Below are 24,875 nucleotides of genomic sequence, written 5' to 3' on the forward strand. Positions count from 1 at the left end.
CTGGGGAAACACTAGAGGGGTGTCCACTGAGCCCAGGAATACCGCAAGAATGCCCATGGTAACTTCCTTATTTAACATTTGCTGAAGTTATTAGCCAGCACAAGAAGAGAAGGAAATTGGAGATACAGTAATTGGAACGGAGAAGTAAGAGTGTTGCTATTGAACGTGCTATGATTTATATGTGGAAATCTCTGGAGAATCCAATTGGAATACAGCTAGAAATAGAGAGTCAGAAAGGGGATAGGGTGCAAGTTAATATACAGAAATCAATAGCTTTCATCTGTACACACAACAGCGGGTAAGAGACTGTAAGGGACAAACCGCTCTGTTTACAGCAGCAAACAAGATAACAGGAATAAGTTTAACAAGAAATGATCAAGACGAATAACCAATAAAACATTACCCTTCCCCCTGCAAGACACCAACAAAGCGTGAACAAGTGGATGTCCCACATACTCAGACAGGAAGATCTGACGTCATGAAGCCTCTCTAAAGTGATTGATGAGGTTAACATGGTTCCGACGGGAACAGCACTAGGGCTTTGTTTCTGACAAAGAAAATCGGGTTGAAAAGTATAGTTTTGTCCTGTCATTTATATTTGAGCCACGCAAGTTGATTCTGGTAGGAAACCCAGGAAATTCTGGGAAAGAATACCAATAGTAGCACACAAAGCTGGGAGATACCAAGCAGATTACAAGGACTCAGTAACAACTTGCTATGGTTCTGATGCATGAAGTCCCACAAGGGGAACAGAGCAGAGTCCAGAAATTGACCCAAAGTCATGCAGGAAGTTGGTGTAGGATACAGTGATAGCATCTCAAACCGCGGGGGCAAAGGGCCACTATTCCATTAGTGCTGTCTAGTAACTGAAGAGCCATCTGAGAAATAAAATTGTATCTTCACCTTACACCATGCACCAGGACCAATTCCAGGCAGATCAAAGGTTTAGGCGCAAAAAAATGAAGACCTACACATGGGTGTTTCCAGCAGCTTTATTCATAATCTCCCAAACTTGGAAGCAACCAAGATGTTCTCTGTTAGTAGGTGATGTGGTCCGCCCAGGCAGTGGAACAGTGTTCGGGTGATGCGGCCCGTCCAGACAATAGAATAGTATTTGGCACTAAAAAGAAATGAGCTCTCAAATCATGAAGAGACATGGAGGAAACTGGCATGCTTATTACCAAGTGAAGGACGCCAACTCCCTTCCTAGGGCTCCACACTGTGTGACTGCAGCTACATGACGCTCCAGGAGAGGCGAAAGTATGAGACAGAAAAGGATCAATGATTACAGGGCCGGGGGGAGTGTGGGGTGAAGAGACGGGACACATGGAGAGGGTTCTTAGGGCAGTGAGACTAGTCAGTGTGACACTGTAATGGTGGATCCATGTTGTTACACATTAGTCCAGACCCACAGAACGTACAACACCAAGAATGTAAACTGTGGCCTTCGGTTATTAGGAAAAGGAAGACGTGGGGGTGCGTGGCTGGTTCACTCGGTAGAATGTGTGACTCTTGATCTTGGGATCATGAGCTCAAACCTCATGTTGGGTGTGGAGATTACTTAAAAATAAAAAAAATCTAAAAAGATGTCAATGTGCTAGAAGAAAACATGGGATAATCTCTTCACAAATCTGGCAGGTGAAAGACCTTTCTAATTATAATTAAAAGTCTCAAAGTAGTAAAAATCGCTAGATTCAAATGCATAAAATAATTCTCAACAGAAAAACATTCTAAAGTCAGTAAAAAGACAACTAAAAACGGGAAAAATACAATTTGTGTCACAAACAATTTGTATCTAATATATAAAGAACTTTTAGAAAAAAAATCCCAATAGAATAATGTGAAAGGCTATATAAAAACATTTCACAGAAAGTAAATAAAAAGTGTTCCTAAATATATGGAAAAACAGTCTCACTGATTTAAAGAGTATGACGTTCAAAATACAATGAGACGCAGTTTTTCACCCATCAGGTTGGTCAACATCTAAAGGTTTATTAATGTACAGTTGGAAAGGCTGTGGGGTAGCCTCTGCCCTTATGAGCAGGGGCAGGAATATTTATGGATAGAGTGCATTTGAATGACAAACTCACAAATGCATGTACCCTTTGACTCAGCAGTTCTGTTTCTGGCAATTTATGTGACCCGTTCATAAGCCGTGTGTGAAAACGATGTGGGCACACAGCCATGTGGCACAGTAGTGTTTGTAACAGCACACCTCCTCAGGGCCTGTGTCCAGCAGCAGGGAAAATAAACCGTTGCGTGAAAAAAGCCAAGTGGCAGGGCAATGATGTAACGGCTGTACCTCTTGTGTGCGTTTCCTTGCATTTGTGTAAAGAAACTCTGGGAGGGTGTTGGTCACGGTCTGGGACTCTACCTGATGTACAAGGTGGCAGGTCAGCCCGTTACTGCCTGAGGGATGCTGGCTCAAGACATGAGATTCCTGGCTCAGAAACTAAGGGTATCACTGCAGCCCAGCACAGCAGTTGGCTCCTATTTGCTGTGGTGCCCTGGCCCCCACCTCGTGGGCATGTGCCAGGTCCCAGAAGACACTGCAGCTGGGCAGCTGGGGACACTGAGCTCTGGAAGGTCTCTGTCATGGTGATTCAGTGTGGTTCACTGTGAGTGGAGGCAGGCACACCAGCACTCTGTCCCAGAGGAAGACAGTCGAGAAAAGTTCCAGGACTGGAGTGAATGTCTCTCCCTGGCTGGCCTCTTGCGTCGCCCTGGTCAGTTCCGGGAGAACTGGACTGTCTGCTCACTAGCTGACGCGGTCACCTCTCCCCACTAGGAAGCCGGTACCGGGTCGTGGGAAGGTGACTGGGCTGGCTTGCTCTCTGGCTGGCCTCCATCTGATGCACTGAACTTCTAAGTCGGTGGGCTTCTCCCCAGTGCACCCTGGCCCCGGCGCGCCAACTTTAGGCAATCGTTTGGAATGTACTTTTGTTTATTTAACTGGGAAGGAGAGGTTCTTAGCCCATTCAAACCTTGAATGGAATTTTCACAACACAACCTCTGATTTTGGAGGGAAATGATTACATTTCTGAAAATAAAGGTAAATATACCAACCAGCATCCAAGAAACGAATATCAAAACTATGGATTTATCCCACATGCAGACTGCCCAAGGTTGCGGTGTAGAAATGAGTTCTGACTCCCTGTTTCCTAGCGCTGCACCCACTGAGTGTCATGACCCCGGCAGTAGGGTTTCTATAATCTCCTGTGGAGACAGCGGCCAGCCTTGATGTAGGGCCCAGCCATTGGGAAGTGTCCCCCAGCAGGAGCCACCCGGCACCCTGCAGTGTCTGCCTCAGGCTGCCAAGCGCTTGCCCTTTCGCCTCTGTCCTCACTTGGTCAGACCCTGATTATCTCTTTTCCTTCCTATTGTCAGTTTCTGTTTCTGTCATTTAAATTTCCTTTAGTTAGTTTGAAATCAAGTGCATTTAAAAATGTTGGCTCAGGCACCTCTTGTGTGGGAGGGCCATGGGTAAGACCGAAGGAAACGTTTTCACTTTTGACGGAGACTTTTCTCCCATCAGCGTCTCGGTTTACAGCCATCCCGCAGGGCTGTATTCTCTAAACATTGCAGATGCGTGGACTTTAGGAGGAAATTTCGTAAGCTGTGTGAACAAGCTTTGTGCGCTGCCCTGGGGATGGCAGTGCCGGGTGGGGACATAAAGCCACAGGATGTGACCTGCACCGGGACCCAAGCTTTGGAGTCGGGTGACCCTGTTTCTGCTACTGACCTCAGACTTAGGTCACAGGAGCTTGTCCGCTGTCTCCTGTGGCAAATGGGGACAAAACTAGTGCTGTCAAGGTTTTGAGGGTGAAAGGGAATCGTATAAAGTTGTGACAGGGGCCATTGAATCCCAAAGAAATGCTGTGATTTGTAGCCTTTAGTGTCACAGGTATTGGTTCCTCTGATCTGCAGCCAGACTAGTGACATCCGCTGGTAGAAGTCATTAAAGCCATGTGTTCTTTTATTACTTATGTTGACTATGAAACATGTTCTTTGTATGAGGAGAGGACTCTTGGAGCAGATGATAAACAGAGTGTGTTCAAGGACCCCTTAAAAATCAACCTGACCACACCCCTCCTGGGCTGTAGGCTGCTGCATTATAATCCCACAGGTTCCAATCATTCATTCGTCACAAAAATATTATAGTTTAAGAGACTAGAATAAAGTTGAGGTTAGTTTAAATGCCTTGAAGTAAAACCGTGCGGTTTTCTTCCACCGGTGAACTCTTTGGGGGCAGTTACCTGCCAGGTTGTGATGTCATGATGAGGAAAATGCCAAAGTGTTTGAACAGCTTTGACGGGGGCGCCCGATCTTGAGAGAGAGTTCAGAACTGCCGCCTTCCTCCCCGTCTGTGTCTCCTTGTGCGCGTCTGGCGAGAAGCGAGGACTCAGGTGTCTGGTGTGGGGTTAGCCAAGGTCGGCCGCTGCCCCTCCGCAGGTGGCTTCTCCAGGGGGGCTCCCACTGCGAGCTTCTCTGGAGACAGGCTGGGCCTGTGGCGACTTGGGTGAGTGAGGGCTCTTCCCTTCTCTCCATTTTAAGGAGGGGCGTTCAGTGTAAACATGTCAGCAGTCATGCTACACAAGGCTCAGCAGTAAAATACACCCTGCGTTTTGTGGTTTAGACCTCACCGTCTACACCAAAGCCTAAAAATCATTGTCGCACATGCTCCTTACTGTACAAGATGGGGCCGCACGCGTGGTGATGTGCCTGGACACCAGGACCTTCCTCCCTGCCGCCTGCCTCTGCACCTATCAGCAGGGTCTGGGACCAGCCCCCTGAGGCCTTTGGGGCACTGGGTGCCATGGGAGGATCGGGGCAAAGACCGCCTTACCTGGTGGCTGGCTCCGTGCCCCGCCAGAGCATGGCGCGACATCCCAGAAGCAGATTTCTTCGCCCCACGTGGTTATTTTAGGTTCAGAGCAACACACTCTGAAACACAGTGGAACACGTGTTCCATGTTGTTGCTTGGGACTTTGAGATTGTCCCAGGAAGACGGGCCGGCCTGCTCGGCCCACACGGTTCTGATGTGCTGAATGGAGCTGTTCTGGGCTGTTTTCACGAAGTTTGACCTCACCGTTTTCTTCCCTGTCCCGTTTTCAAGGAGTTGTGCATTTTTTTTCTGGGGAGTCCTAAATCCCAGGCATTTGTGAGCAGTTATAGCTGAACGTCAGCTGAAACCAGACAGATGTTTGTCAAAGCCGTAGCTTCCGGGTGTGTTGTGCAGGGCGGGCCACTGGAAGACGAGCTGGAGCATGAATTTCGGAGAGTACACACCAGGAAAGTCTTTCTTCTGGTTGTTTATTTAACAAGCTTAGAAGTAAGTCATTTTCAGGCGAAGATCGAGCATCTCAGCACGACGCCTCGTGCTCAGTCTCAAGGGACCCCCACATCTTGCCGAGACTCAGGAGAGGCACCTAGCCTCTTGGTCTCCTTGTCTGTGTTTCTTAAAAGCCGTAATTAAGATTCCTGCCTTTCCCACTTCTCAGGGTTGTAGCAATTAACTTGATTAGTGTGTGCAAAAGTGCTATCAAAATTATAAATTTGCATATCAAATGAAAATCATCATTACTAAAGGCCCCTTCAAGAATCTCTTTCTCATGGAAACACCCGACTTGCTTCACAAAGGAGAAGACAGAGCTGTTGCTTGACAACTTGGCTAAACGGTCAGTGTCCAGGTTTCCGGTTCAGGAGGTCGGAGTGAGTGACATGTTGCTTCTCGTGACATGTTGCTTCTCCTCCCGTGGGATCCACTGAAGGAAAGGGTTCTGGGGGGTGTGTGGCGGCGTGGAGGGGCAGGATGACATCCCAGCACCGCGGGGAGGAGCCGTCACAAGGGAGCAATGGCCTGCGGGGTGGGCTCAGAGAAAGCAGGCACCCAGCCAGCAGGCCCCAAGGGCGGGTTCACTGGGTGACTTTTAATTTAAGGGGCCTTGTCTGGTCCCGACCCACCTGGGTCAAGGAGGCTTCTGATCGGGGGAGCCCCCACCTTCCGCTGTATCCCCGGAAAGGGATACAATTCTAGAGGAAATCAGAGCTGCACTGGTGATAGTTGAGCTAGTATTTTTCTCACGAATGTGAATATTCAGACAAAAGCCAAAAAGAGACAGAGACAGTAAACAAAGCTCCATCACAGAGGAGGCCCAGGCCTCAGCTGCTGAGTCTCCCCAGGGACCTGTGGGGAGGAGCATCACTTCAATAAAACAGGAGAAGGGAGGAACCTGAGGTGATGAGTGATGAAGATTGCAGAGATTAAGAAGCGACAGGCAGGGGTGCCTGGGTGGCTCAGTTGGTCGAGCATCCGACTCCGGCTCAGGTCATGATCTCACCATTTGTGAGTTCCAGCCCCATGTTGGGTTCTGTGCTGACAGCTCAGAGCCTGGAGCCTGCTTTGGATTCTGTCTCCCTCTTTCTCTGCCCCTCCCCTGCTTGTGCTCTGTCTCTCTCTCTCTCTCAAAAATAAATTTTAAAATGTTAAAAAAAATTTAAGAAGCGACGGGCAGTTGAAGAGGGTCAGGGAAGTTTCAGAAGTGCCCAAGAACAGAGGAAAAGGGTAGACGACATCAGGAAGTAAGACCGAAGGTTCAGTCAGAATACTGAATGTTTGACAAAAAGTGTGTAAAGGAAGGAATTTATCAACAGAATGATAGAAGGAAACAGTGCAGAAACAACAGCTTAAATAAATCAGGGTGGGTGCATGGCTCCCACATGCACACATTCTTGTGAAATTAGAAAACATTCAGTTTGTTTGTTTTTAAAGTTTATTTTTATTTATTTTGAGAGAGAACGAGCAGGAGTAGGGGCAGAGAGAGAAGGAGAAAGGGAGATACAGAGAATCCCAAGCAGGCTCCACACTGTCAGTGCAGAGCCCAAGCCAAGGCTTGAACTCACAAACCATGAGATCATGACCTGAACTAAAATCAAGAGTTGGAGGTTTAACCGAATGAGCCCCCCCCCCCCCCCCGATGCCCCTAAAACATTCAGTTTAAGAAAGGACCCTTTCCCTTCCTTGGGTGGGGTGGGGGTGATCTGGCAAAGTTGTCAGCCGGATGTTTCTAGTTAGAAACATTAGTAAGCGATAATAGAAAAATCCCCTCCAGATGTGCAGGGAAAATAATTTTCAGTGTGGAATTCTCCCTAAGCAAAGCTATTCCAGTAATACGAAAGGCACAGTCAGGACACTGCCTGGTGAGCGAGCCTGCTGGTTTCTGTTCCCCACGCGTTTTAAAGTGTTTCTTGAGGCTGCACCTGTCAGACAGGGAGAAGGGAGGAGAAAGAGGCGTCGTGTGTGTTGGGGGCACAGTCACAGCTGGGGGAGGGTGTGGACCTGTCCACAGACACAGGGACTTGCAGGCACTTCCTTCTTTTCAGCGGAATAGAAGAAAGTTGAGCGTTCTGGAAAACACACACACTACCTCAGAAGGTCTTTAAGGAAGTCTAGCTACAGATTTGGGCCGATCCTAAATGTGACATGGCTTTGAGTGGTGGCAGGAGGAGAATCTGTAAGACTGGATGATACTGCTCTCAGGACACAGCAACCCTAGGTCAGCCCGTGCTTGGCGCTGGGGCCCTACAGCATCCTGACCGTGTGGAGGCCAAGTGCTGGTTTCCAACCTCAGATGACTGGACGGAGTAGGGAAGACTTCAGTATGGCGGAGAGTACAAGTGCAGTATCGTTACACGACAATACAGATAGACACGTACAGTGATACTAGGCCACTTGCAAGGCAGAGCACAAAGTAAAGATAAATCCTCTCCGCTTGTAGGACAAGAAGTAAAAGCATATTATCTAAAACTACAAATATTACAAATATCATGAAAACTAAAAAAAGTGTCCGATTGTAATGGTGCAGATCAGTATTACTCAGAATTGAAACAGTGAACACGGAACCGATAGTGTTGAGAGTTGCGAGGACACGAATAGACCATGAGTGACGGCTTCCCTGAGGGGCTGGCAGGAGAGCGCTGTGTCTCGACCCGAGCTCTCTTCTGGAGTTTTGACCAGTGACTGCATCATTTAGATAAAAGTAAAAGCTGTTCTATTCGCAGGTGTATGTTTTTGCAGTCAGATTTCTCCTGATGGCCACACAAGGGCAAGCACGTTGCAGGGGCTGAGTCTCGCCCACCTAGAAGCGGACGGGCCTCTGAGTCCCGTTTTCCTGCGGAATCACTGCATTTTTACAACTTGGTACACAGATGGGAACTCGAGCCAGAACAACCTTCCCTCTTGGAGCTTCCTAGGCATTAGCTTAAATACCTGTACTAGGACTGGGGTCAAGTGTCACATCAGCTTTAAGTCAATGATTAAAGAAAATACTTGTCAGTAATTCTGCACACATCTCCCTAATGTCTTGTTAATCAACATGTTTATTAAATCTCTTTGTAACAGGAAAGTAAATTTCAGCAATTTATTCTTCAACGTTTAAAGTTACTAATTAGTGAAACTTCACTTTGTACAGTTGCACTTAATAGAATAAATTTTGTTCATGTAGGTAAATTGTCAGCACATAAAACGGTGTATTCACTGACCACTTTTACATGCCGTTTTCCCACGAATCTTTGCAAAATATTACTCCCCTTCCTTCCTTCCTCCTCCCCTCCCTCCCTCCTTCCTTACTCCCCTCCTTTCTCCCCTCCCTCTTCCTTCCTCTCTTCCTCCCCTCCTTCCTTCCTTCCCACTCCCTTCCTTTTTCCCTTCCTCTTTACTTCCTCCCCTCCCTCTTCCCTCCTTCCATCCCTCCTTCCCCCTCCTCCCCCCTCCTCCCCCCTCCCTTCTTCCTTCCTTCCCTTCTTCCTTCCTTCTTTATCTTCTTCCCTCCCTCCCTCCCTCCTTCCTTCTTTTTTCCCTCTAAGTTGCAGAGAGGCTGATTGACCTATAGTCATGGCTAATTGAAGGTGGGGCTGGGATTCAAACCCAAGCGACTGTTCTTGGACTCTAGCACCTCTCACGGTTTCCTAGATTATGTCCTAAAGTGGGGACTCTTCTTTCCTGGCACCCCCTTAGTGTGCAGAATGGTGCCGGGCATGTAGAGGCATCTGGGCTGCTGGCTGGCTGGAGGAAAGAATGGCCATGTCCAGCAGGAATGATCTCGATGGAGGTGGAGTCCTAGCCCTCAACTTAGAATATCCCATTTTCTACAAGGAGACAGATCTTTGTGCAAGTACAAGAGGGGGCAGGTGTCGGTGACTAGGGCCGAATGGAGGCACTGGACACTGTGGTATCGTTGACAAAACTGAATTGCCTTGGCCTCAGCACGTTGTCCTCCTACAGTAGTTGTTACCTTTCAAAGCATTTCATATGCCTCATCCTACTCACCAAATAACAGCAGGTGGTGGTGGGGGGGGTGGGGGTGGCACTTTTATTTCCATCTTACTAAGATGCCCTGAATGGAAAGGACATGGGATCCTGAGTGGCTTTGCCGCTCCCCCGGCATCCTCACACTGGGCCCCCCGGGGCTGGGATGATAGGAAAACGATGCCGACTATCTGGTTTTAATGGATTTTTAACCGAAATCTGTTTTGTCATCAGATAGATAGTCTTTGTGTAGACACGCAAAGTCTCTGTGTGAAACCTAGCCCAAAGTCAGTTATTTCTGCAATAATCATTTTGAGCAGGTCGCTACCAACTCGTGCCGAGCTGTGGAGCCAGAAACAGTAGGATTCACACAACCAGCCGGTTAGTTACTATTCATAGGCTAGTAATGAGACGCTTTCACTAAAACTGATTGCTGAAAATCAGCCATCGCCTCTCCTGCCCTGGCCGTCCCAGGCCGCGACCTTCTCTGCAGTCTGGAAGTTCCCCTCCCGTCCTGCTGCTCGTGTGGGGCGGGTGCCACGTCTGCGATCCATTTGGCAGGAAGGAGAGCGCCCCATGTCCTGTGCTGGGGTTGGCACCCGGCGGGGACTCAGACTCCCTGTGCAGAGGAGATGCAGGCACCCGAGGGCAGCCTCCTCACCCACCCGCCCACGGCACCGGTCGGCGGCTGGGCCTGACCTTGGCTTCCAGTGCTAGCAACACCAACGTGCCCGGTGTTCTCCACTGCGGCTTGGGAGCCTAATGGGAAACACAGGCCAGGTCCTCACGTGGCCCTTCTTGGTGGGACCCGAGGCGCGTGGGCAGAGCCGGCTCTGAGGTGGTGGGCTTTACGGCCACTGGTGGCACGGCTCTGCTGACTATCTACTCTGGTCACAGAGCTCCCTGGTCCTATTCCTGTTTCTCTTGTTGGCGTCTTCGTGCGGAAGAGGGATTTGTCTTGCTCCCAAGATCAGGCAAACACTAAATCTCCTCTCCTTGCAGGTGAGGTTCCCACGGGGAAAACAAGAGGTGTTACCTGTGGTCATGACGATTCCTGCCAGTGCTTTGTGGCGGGCGTGCGCGGACGCCAGGCCCACGGTCAGCTCGCGGAACTTCTGTGTGACCAGCTGGGACACGGAGTCTGCGAATTCCTGAAAGACACAAGCACCAGGGCCTCTTTGACGGCTGAGCGCGGGCGGTGGCCTGGCCTCCCTCCTCCTCCAAGCCACGTCCCCATGTGCGGTGTCCAGACGACACCATGCCCACTATCCTACGACCCCATGGCCTGGGGAAAGAACCAGATATTACGCTGAACCGGTGGCAGGCCACGGTTGTGGGGGAGGACCCCAAGCCTGGCCCCGAGTCTGGGCAGAGCCTGCCCGTGGGAGGCCACAGACACTCCCACCCTCCCCTGCCCCTTGGAGGGGCCAGCCTGGGGCTGTCCTTCTGGGATTCTCGTTTCATAGAACCCTGAGTGGAGCTGGGGGCTTGCACAAACCACACACTTGGTTCCCTGTCTTCGGGGTTGTGGAACCAGTTTCTAAGTACCCCACGATCTCAGGTGCCTCCTGGCTGAGCTGCTCCCTGCTAACCCACAGTCTGCCTTCACATTTCTGCACACGTGCGCATGCACACACGCATGCGCACACGAGCACTCACAGAGACACATTCACAGTGCGTACCCACACACGTGCATATGCACAGCTGTGCACAAATACATTCGGACAGCGCGTGCGCACACACACGCACACACACACTGAGTTGACATAACCCCACGTGTTGAAATTTTCCTAGTGTGACCCGCGTCCCTACTGAAGCCGCTCATCTGCAGTGACAAGGCCGACGTGGTCCACGGATGTGGTTTTCTCGTCACCCTTCTCCCTCCGACATGGCCCCACGGTGGCCGTGTCGCTTCTCTGCTGCAGGAGGCAGGCTGGGATGCAGTGCCCTTCACGGCACTGGAGGCAGAGATGTGGTGTGAGTCACGAGGGCCCATTTTATAAGGTAATCCTCTTTGTTTTGAGCTGACGGTGTTTCCATGAGGATTCAATGAATGCACTCACGTGTCTGAAATGCTGGGTGTGCTGCCGTGGGCTTCCTAAGTGTTCTTCGTTCATCACCATCGTTGTTACTAATGATCATTTCCCTGGTCGCTGCAGACACTGGTGGCATCTTCCTGTAGCCCCGTCCAGCATCCGCTTAGCTGCGAGGTGGGCAAGTGGCTCGTTTCTGTGACAGGACGGACGTTCGTTTCCCGCCAGGTGTCTGCCCGTTGTGCTGCAGACAGGAACAGGTCTTGGCAAAGATGCGAAAGATAGAGACCGCTTTAAAAAAGCGCATTTACGGGCAGTGAAACATGTTGATACAGAAACAGCCTGCCTCTCGGATGCTGGAAACGTGCAGCTACGACACTGAGGCTTTGGCGGCCGCTTGTCCAGTGCCGCTGGGGGCTCGGCGCTTTTCCCTGTGCTGCTGTGGCTGCTGCCGAAGCCTGGAGTGGCGGGTGCCATACAGGTGTGACGGGTGGGGCCTGCTGGGTGTGGGGCATGTGTGCTGGGAGGTCTTCCCTGGCTTGGCCCCAGAGGAAGCTAGGCTGCTGGGTGAGGTGCCTCACCTCCCCTGGGCACTGTGGAGTCAGTCATGGGCAAGACGAATCCTGGAGACCGTCCTGTCCTGTGTGACCCGAAGATGGAGGTCCAGAGAGAGTGGGTACGTGTCCCAGGCGCACTGGGTGTGGGTGTCCTGGGGCAGCTGGAACCGGAGACCACAAACGGGGTGGTTCAGAACAGCAGGAATCTGTTCCCGCCTGGCTCTGGAGACAGTAGTCTGAGGCATTCTCCCTCCTGAGGCTCCAGGGAGGGTCCTTCCCGCCTCCTCCAGCTTCCGGGAGGGGGCTCCACATATCCCTGGGCTTGCGGCCATGTCCTTCCTGTCTCTGCTTCCATCATCATGTGGCTTCTGTTCTGCGTCTGCCTCTCCTTCTCTGTCTCTTACAAGATGCCTGTCGCTGGGTTTAGGGCTACTCTCATCCAGGATGAGCTCACCTCGGTTCCTTCAGTTCACATCTGCATAGACCCAGGCACGGGCTCCGGGGCAGGACATGGGCATGCCTTTTTGGGGCCACATTCACACCATTTCTCCTTGTCATGACTCGTCCCCGCTCATGCTGTAACTGAGAGGGCAGCAGTTTTTCACAGAGTGTGAGTTTGGGTAATTTCTGCACGTCTTGGATGAGCCTGACTTTTTAATTTGTGTGGGAAGATTAATTGCATCATCAGGCTTTGCCAGGCGCCCGGACCATGACCTGGGCAGTCGTAACTGCTGTTTCTCGAGCAGCTACAGGTGTGGACACGGGGCTGGTAGGGTTCATGGTGCCTTGGCCCCACCTCCAAGGGCAGGGTTTATCCTTTCCCCTGACACATACTTAGGTCCAGCCTCTGGAGGCTAGTGGGCAGGGGAGCTCAGAGCTTTGACTGACGGGACACAAACAGGGAGCTGGGCTCCGTGGGAACAGGGGTCTGAGAGCTCTGTGGGGGGTCTGAGAGGCCCGCTCTTGGGCAAGAGCCTTTGGGCACTGTTCCCGCAGGACCAGTGGAAGACGCAGCCTCGGTGCCACCTGCCTCTCAGGGAGGAGGGGCTCTCACCTGGCCACGGAGAATGAGGCTCCTGTCTAGGCACAGGGGGCCAGAAAGGCATCACCGGAGCTGACAGCCGAGATGGACCTTGAGGAACCAGTGGGCCTAAGGCCTTACCTTTTGCCTTTGTCAGGTCACAGGAGGACGTGGTCTTCCTCCCTCCGGCTCCTCAGTATGCTGGCCGTTGGGGGAGAGTCTAGATGCTGTTCTGTGGGGGGACCTAACTGCTGGGGTGCACCCTGCCTGCTGGGCACCATAGCGCCTGCAGGTGGCTGTCCGTGCAGTCTCTCTCTGGGATGGGCTTCCTGGGGCTTCACGTGCTGCCTTCTTCTGGCTTCCCCAGGGTTTTAAGTGGCTCAAGGGCAGACCGCCTGTCTTTCACTTCTCTAAAAATGTTTAAAAAATTGAAGTATGGTGAAGCTACCGTGTTATATTCAATATTAGTTTCAGGTGTGCAACATAAGGATGAGATAACTCTGTTCAGCACTCAGCACTCCTGATGATATGAAGGAGACTCTCAGTCTCCTTCACCTATCACTGCCCCCCCTCCCCACTTCCCCTCTGGTGACCATTAATGAGTGAGGTCATATGGTGTTTGTCTTTCTTTGACTGATTTTTCTTAGAATATATTCTAGTTCCATCTACATTGTTGCAAATGGCAAGATTTCATTCATTTTTATGGCTGAGTAATATTTCATTGTGTATATACACCACCTCTTCTTTATCTGGTCATCAAACTACGGACACTTGTTTGCTTTCCATATCTTGGTGGTTGTTGATAGTGCCGCCATCAACACTGGGGTGTGTATCTTGTGAATTAGTGTTTTTATTTTCTTTGGGTAAATACTAGTGGAATTATCGCATCGTAGGGTAGTTCTGTTTTTAGCTTTTTGAGGCACCTCCACATTGTTTTCCAGAGCAGCTGCACCAGTTTGCATTCCCACCAGCATTGCAAGAGGGTTCCCGTTTCTCCACATCCTCGCCAACATCTGCTTGTTCAGTTGTTAAATTATAGCCACTCTGACCGGTGTGAGGTGGTATCTCCTGGTGGTTTTGATTTGTATTTTCCTGATGATGAGTGATGTTGAGCATCTTTTCGTGTGTCTGTTGGCCATCTGGATGTCTTCTTTGGAAAAATGTTTATTCAGGTCATCTGCCCATGTTTAATTGGATTATTTGGGGTGGTTTTTGGTGTTGAGTTGTAGAAGTTCTTTACAGATTTTGGATATTAACCCCTTGTTGGATGTGTCATTTGTGAGTGTCTTATCCTGCTCAGTAGGTTGCCTCGTCATTTTATTGAGGGTTTCCTTCTCCAGTACGTTTTCAAGGTGCTGAGGTCTGATTCCCATGCCTTGTATGCTCTGAGGTGGGATTCCAACGGACCTCTGATTGCCCTTTTTCCTTCCCTTGAAAGTGAAGTTTCTGAATGTCCGCGAAGCCATAGACCATCAGCCCAGGAGGTGTCTCGTTCTGTGCACCTGATGGGCCCTGTGAGGCTCCCAGAAGAGGACGTCCCAAACCACTGCCTGAGCCTGGGTGCCGGTGGATGGTTCCTCTCAGGACCACTTCTCGGTGTGTGCACAGACAGCGAGCTGGAGTCTCCTCTTGTATGGACGCTGACCCTGCTGTGGGGCCCACCCTCACGACCTCATCTGACTCTGATCATTGCCTTAGAGGCTTTGCTCCAAATACAGCCACCTGGGGGTGGGGGTTTCAACCTGGGGATTTGGGGACACAAACATCCAGCCCACAGATGCGTGAAATATGGCGCAGCGAGTGACCTTTCTGGCAACAGTGTCATGTGTTGCTCTGGCTGCTGACGTTTGTGTGGGACCCCTCCTGTCTCCGGCTGTCTAGCTCCCCCATCCTTCCTTTCTTGTCCCCTGGCTGGGTACCCGACCTTGCTGGAGACTCTTGAGGGTGGAGCTACCACGGAGGAGCCAGCTGCCCACCCACTGGCACCCGGGTGGTTTCTCGGCTACTCAGGCACTGCTTTTGAGGATGTAGGTTGCAGCAAGAGCGTTATTTACTCCAGCATAAGAATGAGAGGAGTTTATTATGAAACAGCATGTAAAGCCTGACAAATTAAGGGAAACGAATAGTGCACAGAACGCCGCCTGCACAGCTGACGCTCCAGGCATCGTAGATCCGGGTGAGCTGACCTCTAACCCTGGTCCCCTCTAGGGGGTGTTTGGGCTCCAGGGCCCCGACAGCGTGGGTCAGCAGCTCTGCACAGTTCTGTTGCCAGTGACGTGCACAGGTGGAAAGACAAACATAGCAGGACACAGGACAGACGGAGCCATGGCTGGTGGTAAGGACAGGCTGCTGGGGCAGCCCCGAAGCAGTTCTGAGGGGTGCACACGTGCTCCCCCTGCCCCCGGCCTTGGCTGCCCCCTCCCCTCTGGCCTGGGCACTCCCCATTGGGACCTGGTTTTTTAAAAAACATCTCCTCTGCTACAATCTTTTGCTTTATTTTTGCATTTTTAGAGGTCCTTGGCATTTATGTGAAGGACATTTCTCCATGAACATTTTATAAACGTAAACGTAAAAAGAAAGGCCGAGATGTGTCTGACCCTCCTCACTTCGGGCAGTGGCAACCTAACTAAAGCACAGGGGAGGGTTTAGTGAACTGTTGAAAATTTACCTCTGCTACGTAACTGATGCTATTTCCTAAGACTGCCCATAAATCCTTGCTTGTGGTTTTGCCAGGGAGATGGAATATTTATGAACTGAACTATGTCCCTCGGTTTTCCTGGTTGTAAAAGTGGACAGGAGAGAAATCAGCACAAAAAGCATCGGTTGCGGGGACTCGAGTCATCTCTGTACAGACCTGTGGGGTCTTTGAGAAGTTAAACGTGTGTGGGCTTCGGAAAAGCCCAGAGAAACCCACCCTGGGGCGTCTCTGCCCTGCCTCCGCATCTTCCTGGATGAAGCCTCCCCTCTCTGCCCCCCCCCCCCCCCATCTCCTGCAACGCGGGCTATTTTAGGTGATTGGTTTTTAATTAAGTCGCACACATGATTACGGCTGTAGGTAGGTTTTCGTAGTTGCTTTTGTGTATGTAAATGATGCTGTGGTTGATTATGTGGGGCTACAAGCTAGATGGAAACTCAGAATTCACGTTGGGAGGTATGTCCTTACTGTCTAATTTAACACTAGGGATTATTTATGTTTTAATCACTTGGGATTTAATGTATACAGTCAACTTTGGTTACCACAAACCCAACTAATCAGATCACAAAATAATTCGATTTTCTTCCCCACCTGGCACTTGGTTTATGGTAGAAGCAGCCAGAGTGCTTGCAAATAGCTCACGTCACTGATTATTTTCGTAGATTCAAATTCCAGGGTATGCCCGTGGGCCACTCGGACTTCATCCCATCCCTGTGGGACGGGTGAGTGCATGGGAACTAATAGCACGCTGTTGAACTTACAGAGTATTCAGCGCATGGGTCAGGCTGTATTGTGGAATTTCTTTCTTTCTTTCTTTCTTTCTTTCTTTCTTTCTTTCTTTCTCTCTCTCTCTCTCTCTCTCTCTCTCTCTCTCTTTCTTTCTTTCTTTCTTAATTTTATTTTTTAAATTTACACCCAGGTTAGTTACATATAGTGCAACAATGATTTCAGGGGTAGATTCCTTAATGTACCTTACTCATTTAGCCCATCCCCCCTCCCACAACCCCTCCCGTAACCCTCAGTTTGTTTTCTATATGAGTCTCTTCTGTTTTGTCCCCCTCACTGTTTTTATATTATTTTTGCTTCCCTTCCCTTATGTTCATCTGTTCTGTGTCTTAAAGTCCTAATGTGAGTGAAGTCATATGATATTTGTCTTTCTTTTTTTTTAATGTTTATTTATTTTTGAGACAGAGAGAAACAGAGCATGAATGGGGGAGAGTCAGAGAGAGAGGGAGACACAGAATCCGAAACAGGCTCCAGGCTCTGAGCAGTCAGCACAGAGCCCGATGCGGGGCTCGAACTCACGGAGAGCGAGATCATGACCTGAGCCGAAGTCAGACGCTTAACCGACTGAGCCACCCAGGTGCCCCGATATTTGTCTTTCTTTAATTTCACTTAGCATAATACCTTCTAGATCCATCCATGTAGTTGCAAATGGCAAGATTTCGTTCTTTTTGATTGCTGAGTAATACTCCATTGTGTATGTGTGTGTGTATATATATACATATATATACATATTTATACACATATATGTGTATATATATATATACACATATATATGTATATATGTACATACCACATCTCCTTTATCCATTCATCCATCGATGGACATTTGGGCTCTTTCCATACTTTGGCTATTGTTGATAGCACTGCTATAAACATGGGGATGCATGTGCCCCTTTGAAACAGCACACCTGTATCCTCTGGGTAAATAGCTAGTAGTGCAATTACTGGGTCGTAGGGTAGTTCTATTTTTAGTTTTTTGAGGAACCTCCATACTGTTTTCCAGAGTGGCTGCACCAGCTTGCATTCCCACCAACAATGCAAAAGAGATCTTCTTTCTCCGCATCCTCGCCAACATCTGTTGTTGCCTGAGTTGTTAATGTTAGCCATTCTGACAGGTGTGAGGTGGTATCTCATTGTGGTTTTGATGTGTATTTCCCTGATGATGAGTGATGTTGAGCATTTTTTCATGTGTCTGTTAGCCATCTGGATGTCTTCTTTGGAGAAGTGTCTATTCATGTCTTTTGCCCATTTCTTCACTGGATTATTTGTTTTTTGGGTGTTGAGTTTAAGTTCTTTATCGGTTTTGGATACTAATCCTTTATCTGATACGTCATTTGCAAATATCTTCTCCCATTCTGTTGGTTGCCTTTTAGTTTTGCTGATTGTTTCCTTTGCTGTGCAGAAGCTTTTTATTTTGATGAGGTCCCAGTAGTTCATTTTTGCTTTTGTTTCCCTGGCCTCTGGAGATGTGTTGAGTAAGAAGTTGCTGCAGCTAAGATCAAAGAGGTTTTTGCCTGCTTTCTTCTCCTTGAGGATTTTGATGGCTTCCTGTCTTACATTCAGGTCTTTCATCTATTTTGAGTTTATTTTTGTGTATGGTGTAAGAAAGTGGTCCAGGTTCATTCTTCTGCATGTCGCTGTCCAGCTTTCCCAGCACCACTTGCTGAAGAGACTGTCTTTATTCCTTTGGATATTCTTTCCTGCTTTGTCAAAGGTTAGTTGGCCATACGTTTGTGGGTCCATTTCTGGGTTCTCTAGTCTGTTGCACTGATCTGAGTGTCTGTTTTTGTGCCATGTAGCATCACTTTCTACGTTAACCCTAAGACCCGACAGCGAGTGCACAAACGCATCACTGTGAATCAGAGCAACCACCTGCTCACTTTCCCCAGGCCACGTCCAGGGCTTGGTGGGAGCTACCTCAGTGCCTGCGTACCCGCCTCCTGTCTCTGTCCGCGTGAGCCTCACAGACCATGGGCAGTCAGCCTCCTCACCCTTCTCACAACAGAGCCCCTGGCCGAGCTCCTGTTATGGCCTCCACAGTGATTGTGATTTTCCACCAGACCCAAGAGCACCTAGAACCTGTCCCCTCTTGTGGTACATCCTGGAAAAGTAGTTTTTCTTTCTCTTATGCACGTCATGTATATACAACGTGCTCTAGCCCTGTGCACGAGGCGTCTATGTTTTTACTGATTTTACAGGTAATAGCAATTATAGCTGGTATTATTTTGAGGTCATTAGTTGTCAAACACTTTATAAAAGTGGTGAGTGTGCTATTACAATTAATCTTCAACAAATTGCCTCATGGTTAAGGAGCTATCGTATCTCTGTTTTTGTTAATGATCATGTGAGTTAGTTACAGTATAGACTGGTTATGATTCATGTCCTCCATGTGACTCACTGGGGGAGAGTGAGCCACCATGTGAACCAAGTGCCAGTGTGGATAATTCACTGGGGGAGAGTGAGCCACCATGTGAACCAAGTAGTGTGGACAGCTCACTGGGGGAGAGTGAACCACCATGTGAATCAAGTTCTGTATAGACAGATCATTGGTGGGGAGGTGTGGTGAACCACCATGTGAATCAAGTGCAGTGTAGACAGATCATTGGCAGGGAGGTGGTGAACCACTGTGTGAATCAAGTGTAGTGTAGACAGCTCACTGGGGAGAGTGGAACACCTGCAGGAGAGAGAGGTCATCTGTGGTCAGCGGCTGGGGGGCAGACCCCTCGGGGACGGCTTTCTGAGGATGCAGATGGGCTGGGCCTGCAGGGTCATTTAAGTTTAAGTTTAAGTTTAAGTTTCCGGGGTCATGAGCAGGACAGCCTGGGGAAGTCATGGCTGGAGAAGTTCAGAGGTGGGATGGTGCGTTTGCAGGGAGGGGATGAGCTGCTCGGACGGGTGGGGTGAAGGACCTGGGCGTGGTAGTGATGAGAGATCACACCCAGGTTCCAGGCCCAGGAGCTCCTGTGAGAACTCAGTGAATGTTCCCCGACTGCTTCCTGGGGCTCAGTGGGGCATACCCAGTGGGGACGCAGCGTGCGAACAGCAGAGGTCCCATCTTATGGCTGCAGAGACGGGCGCTTGAGACCGGACATGTGCACAGCTGGGCGCGACAGGTGGTGTGTGTCTGCCTTCTGGGTCATGCTGTTGGGTCTCAGCATGTAGTGTCGGCTGCTCTTCTGGGGCCGGTTTCTCAAACCTCAGAAGACAACCTAAATCCAAGCGCATGCTGGATGTGCTCTGAGACGACCGTGAGCACGTGGTGATTCGCTCAGGTGGTGCCAAGACCCTCGCTGATGGTAGTCAGCTGGATCTTAGGGTAACCCTCCACCCTGAGGGGGCCTCAGGGGGCGCTGAGGGGGGTGGGGGTCCCGGCACTCTCGGGCCCCCTCAGAGCGCTTGCTCAGGGTGGGGACAGCGGCCCCTCTGTTCCAAGGGGTAGAGGCTGGCAGAATTTGGGGACAGCTGGGCCCCCTTTGGGACATTTTTTGTGACAAGTGGGGAAGCCAGGAGGCCTTGCACGGGGGCAGGTGTCGAGGGGTCGGGGGGCTCTGGAGCAGGTGAGCCTGTTGCCTCACCCACCCCATCACCGAACCCATGGCCCTTGGGCTCATGCCGCTGTAGCCTGTCACTGCTCTTGCTTCCTCCAGCCCCGGGTGCAAGTTCTGCCCCTGAGATAGCCTGCACTCACAGGAGCTGAAGCCAGGCGCAGGTGCCCAAGCCTGCGGCCATCCAGGAGTAAGGGATAGGAGGGAGATGAGGGGGTCCTGCGGAGACCCTTCCATGGTCTGTCTAGCCCAGTCCTTGGCTGGGAGGGAGGGGAAGGGGGTCCTGCAGAGACTCCTCCATGGTCTGTCTAGCCCAGTCCTTGGTGGGAGGGAGGGGAAGGGGGTTCTGCAGAGACCCCTCCATGGTCTGTCTAGCTCAGTCCTTTGGTGGGAGCACACCCTTCAGACAACTTGGGGTGGGATGGTGGCCTTCCGGACACCCATCCCCTGCAGTGGCCAGGTGAGGTTCTGGTGTGCTCTGGGGTGGTACCAGGAGAGGCTGGCCCTGGGCACCTGGGAAGGGCCAGCTTTGCAATAGAAAAGCGTGCACAGAGAGGCTTTAAAGACCTGACACCTGGGGAAATAAACTGAAGTCATTTGCCACATAAATTCTTTGTTAAATATGAAAAAGAGACATCCAGCTATACTCATTATTGGTGATTTAGCAGTTTAGAAAAAGCCTGCAGAGGGGTCCCTTGGCAGTGGGAGGGGGTTAATGTGTCCTTCACGAGGCCTCCCTGCATACACCCGCTGGGGAAGGAGATGCCACCAAAAGCCTCTCCTCCTGGGAACGTTACAAAGCAATGCCCCCACCCCCATTCTCTTATGGCAGGAGCACATGCGGGCAGTGGGGCTGGCCGGGGGTGGGGGGAATGTCTCCGAGCGGCAGCCCCGATGCGCCTACATCTGAGATGTGCAGCGTTGCTGGTGTTCACGCACAGATTGGCACAGGCTGGACGTTTGGAACAGAAATGATCAGAGGAGAGAGGATTTGGCTTCTGGTTAAATGATAGTGATAATCAGGTGCTTGTGTCCCAAAGGTTAAGTGGGGAAGCTGGCCCCACACTTAACGAGCTGTGTATCGCTGCACGAAATGGCACGCTAGCTTCTGCCTGGGGTTGTGCCCGGTGCCTGTTGGCCCCAATTACCGTGGCAAATTACCAGCATTATTCAAATAGGAAAAATAAACTTTAAATAGGAACACTGAAAGACTCAAACTTTACTCATTTCCAACACTAATATTTTGAATGCCGTAAATAAATAAAGTGTGTTCAAATTTGCAATCGTAGGTCCTCAGGGTAAAATTGACATTTAGCCAAAGTGGTAAGGATATTAAAATCGATAGATTATGAAAGAAAAAGCCTTCAGTAAATATTTTCCTGTTGAAATCCTGTCTTTGGGTTTATAATGCTGAAATATCGGAAAGGTTAGATTTGCATATAGGCGGGGCCCGGCAGGATCTGGGAGCACAGGCGACCCCATCCCTGTTATCCCCTCTATGGTGCTAGTTGTGGGCTCCCTCGGTGAATATGGGGAGTGCCCTGGGGGTGGGGGGGAGCCTGCCAGGAGGGGCCGTGGCTGCCCGTGCCCCCTTCTAGGACTGGGCAGCAGAAGGGTTCCTCCAGAAGGTGGACAGCCAGTGGACAGCCCGTCGTGGCCTAGAGAAATCCCACTAACTGGGAGATGAACTTCCACGGCTCCTCGTGTGTCCCTGGAAGAAGTGTCTTTCGGTCTCAGAATGATTCCTGTTTGCTGACGATGGCGATCAAGCCTCATTAATTTCAAAGTCTGACTACGTAATTCAAATTAACTGACTACTTAATTATTCTATATCTCAAATTATCTAGGGGCTAATACCAAATTTGAAGGAAGTCATGAAAGATGAACGAAATCCTTATTGTCACCCACATAGTGGAAAAAGCGTTAAAATTGGAATCAGAGGAATGGTGCAGGTAGCCTCTCTGAGGCACGGCTTCTGCGTCTGTAAAAGAGGCATCAGGAATTACCCCTGATGGTCCTGATTCTGACTCTCGGCATGCAGACCTGGCCTATAGCATCACAGAGACGTTTCTGGATGATGTGCTTTCTTCTGGCGGGGAAGACCTTTAGTATCTCGGGAAGCAGTGTTGCTCAGGTGACCAGGGGCCGGGTGTAATGGGAGGTAGAAAGGAAGGCTGGGAGGGCATTGCTTCGGGGTTAGGCCTCCAAACACAGGCCGCAGGGATGCTAGATGGTGGTCATCCTGGGGCCAGGGAATGGCAGCACAGCCCTGTATCTGGGGAACCGCTGACTGCACCGCGATTGACAGGCGCCGGCACGAGGCTCCCACAAGCCCTTTCTTTGTGCTCCCTGCTTGGGTACCTCAGCACCATGTGGCGTGGATCCCAAGGCTAGGAGGTACTGTATCTTGGCAGATTGTATTTTCTAAAGCCAGCTGTGCCAGCGTTGCCCATCCTGCCAGCTCCTCTTTCCGTGGACCTCCGTGTGGCCGCTATGCAGTGGTTGGTCCTATGTCCTCTCCTTGGAGATTGTCCCAGCAGATAGAGCGAGGAGGGGATCGTGGCATGTGACTTTTGTTCCTGGGGTGCTCCCTCTTGGAACCCAGCCAGGAGGGACCCTGTGCGGAGGAGCCTCCGTCCTGGCCATGGGCCAGGCCGAGCTCTCAGACCACAGCCAGCACCAACCTGCAGCTCCTGGCCACGCCCTCTGGGGAGGGGTCCTTAGCGCCCAGCCAAACTGCCCAGCTTGAGCACAGGGGCACCGTCTCCCCCAAGCCCTGCCCAAACGGCAGGTGCATGAGCAGAATGAATGCCTGTGGGTTTCAGAGTGGTTTTGATGCCATAGTGATGAACGCAGATAGAGGTAGGGTGTTACGGACCATGTGTATACAGATCATGAGGGGTTATTTGGCCCAGGACTTAAACATGGACTCTCTGATGTCCTTCTGACCCAGATTCAAATCCTGCTGTTGCTACTTAACAGTGGCCTGACTCTGAACATTACGTAGGCCTTGATCTCCCCTTCTCTGAGATGGGGCTAGTGCCTACGTCACACGATTCTTACCAGGTGCAGTGCGAGAGTGGGTGTGAGATGCTGGGTCCTGTGCCCGGTAGTGTACATGCAGTGTCTCACTCTGCTCTTGTCGTCATTGTTGCCCGGACTCATGCAAACGCAAAGTTTCCTAGAAATACTCCTCGCTTATTTGGTTGGTCAGTGAGATTACAGTTTTCTCAGGACTCGGCCGTTTGAGGGACACGTTCTGGCACCGTTAGGCAGGTGCATACGATACTGAGCATGTGTGTTGAGACAGAACTTCCCGAAACGCCTCCCGGAGTTGACTCCTCCCTGGGCCCGGGTTAACCCTGACCGCGCCATTGCCCAACCTGGCGGCTGCTCTTCCGGCGCCATGCGCCCTAAGGGAGCCTGGTTACCAGCTGAATAGTGGGGCGGCCTGAAAGCTGCATCTTGGACTGTACTCCACACCCCACGCACAGACACTGCCTCTTCTTGGATCCAAAGCCGGTCTTAGGGAGAAATCACGCACATGTCAACTGTTTGATATAGTCCCTATTCAGTGAACACATGGGTCAGCTTTGGGTGACTTAAACTATTCGCTTGATCTTTTATCAGCTTCCAGTCTGTTACTCTGTTTTCATCTGGAGGACGGTGTTATGCCAACAGCGCATTTGGGCATTAAATATTGTCTGGAGTTACGTTGTCCTGCGTCGTGGGCTGCTTGTTTGCCCACCGTTCTCTGGCTTCGGGTTCCGTCCTCTCTGATTCTGTCCTCGGGCCACATGATTTTGTGACTGTCAGCATGAATGTCGCCCCGATTGGCCTGGATGCCTGAGGACGAGAGTTCTGTCCTATTCATCGTGGCGATCACCACACTGACACACGCACACGGTGCACCCCAATTACAGTGTGCATTTCCCTTGGGGGGGCCTCGTAGAGCACACCCGGCTTCTGAAGCACCCCCCAAAGCAAGCTAGAGTGGAACAGGATTGTCAGAGCCGCCACTGGGGAGAGCTCAGCTGTGTCCGCAATGGCCCCGGAGAAACCACAGTGGAGACAGTGTCTCAGGCATTTCCACTGTTATCTCATCTCTATACCTGTCCCCTGGGGAAAAGAACAAATCAAAATTTATTGAGCAGGACACTAATGAAATATAGAGATGAAGAAGACAAGGTCCTCTATATACAAAAGCCCGTAATACAAAACAGGAAATACAGGAAGAACATCGTGGGATAGATGGTAGCCGACATTCCTCAAGGGTTTGCTGCATGTCAGGTGCTAAGTGCGCAGTGAGTCGTGTTTCCCTTGGTCTACGTTATTGTCCTAGGATACTATTATTACCCCACTTTACAGATGGGCAAGCTAAGGCTGGGTGAACTCAGCCTCCTGGCCAGAGGCACATGGGGTCCTGAGTGCACACAGGTGTGGTCAGAGCCCCCGCCACAGACCCCCCGCCATGCCCCGTCGCTGTTCTGCTTGAAGAGAGGTGGACAGAGCAGGAAGGTGTGACTTAGACTCAGACCACACGAGCACATGAGCCTAATGAACCTAAACAGGCATAGAGGTGGAGGCAGGACTGTGAAATTCTGCCTCTCACACAAATTTGGGTTTTATGACTATCTTAACTGTAGGAGTTTAGGGAACAGAGGACCCCTGGTAGTTGGGGAAGGAGGACTTCCCAGGGGTCAGGAGAGCACCTGGGGACATCTGTGGGTCCACAGGCCCCTTCCTGGATCCCCTGAGTCAGAATTTCAGGCAGCAGAGCCCACACCACATTTTCTTTTTAAAAAAAGTTTTTTTTAATGTTTATTTATTTTTGAGACCGAGAGAGACAGAGCATGAATGGGGGAGGGTCAGAGAGAGAGGGAAACACAGAATCTGAAGCAGGCTCCAGGCTCTGAGCTGTCAGCACAGAG

The 24,875-nt window shown here is 50.6% G+C and overlaps 1 protein-coding gene across 1 annotated transcript in view; it reads right to left on the bottom strand.

Annotated features, from left to right (window-relative positions):
• Positions 1–24,875, bottom strand: part of ADARB2 (adenosine deaminase RNA specific B2 (inactive)) — a 417,306-nt gene that overhangs the window by 46,785 nt on the left and 345,646 nt on the right. Inside the window, exon 4 of the mRNA XM_049626747.1 lies at positions 10,344–10,458. Coding sequence (XP_049482704.1) covers positions 10,344–10,458 — 115 coding nt within the window. The remainder of the gene's footprint in view (positions 1–10,343; positions 10,459–24,875) is intronic.

The sequence above is a fragment of the Panthera uncia genome, chromosome B4 (genome assembly GCF_023721935.1).
Source record: "Panthera uncia isolate 11264 chromosome B4, Puncia_PCG_1.0, whole genome shotgun sequence".
Classification (NCBI taxonomy): domain Eukaryota; kingdom Metazoa; phylum Chordata; class Mammalia; order Carnivora; family Felidae; genus Panthera; species Panthera uncia.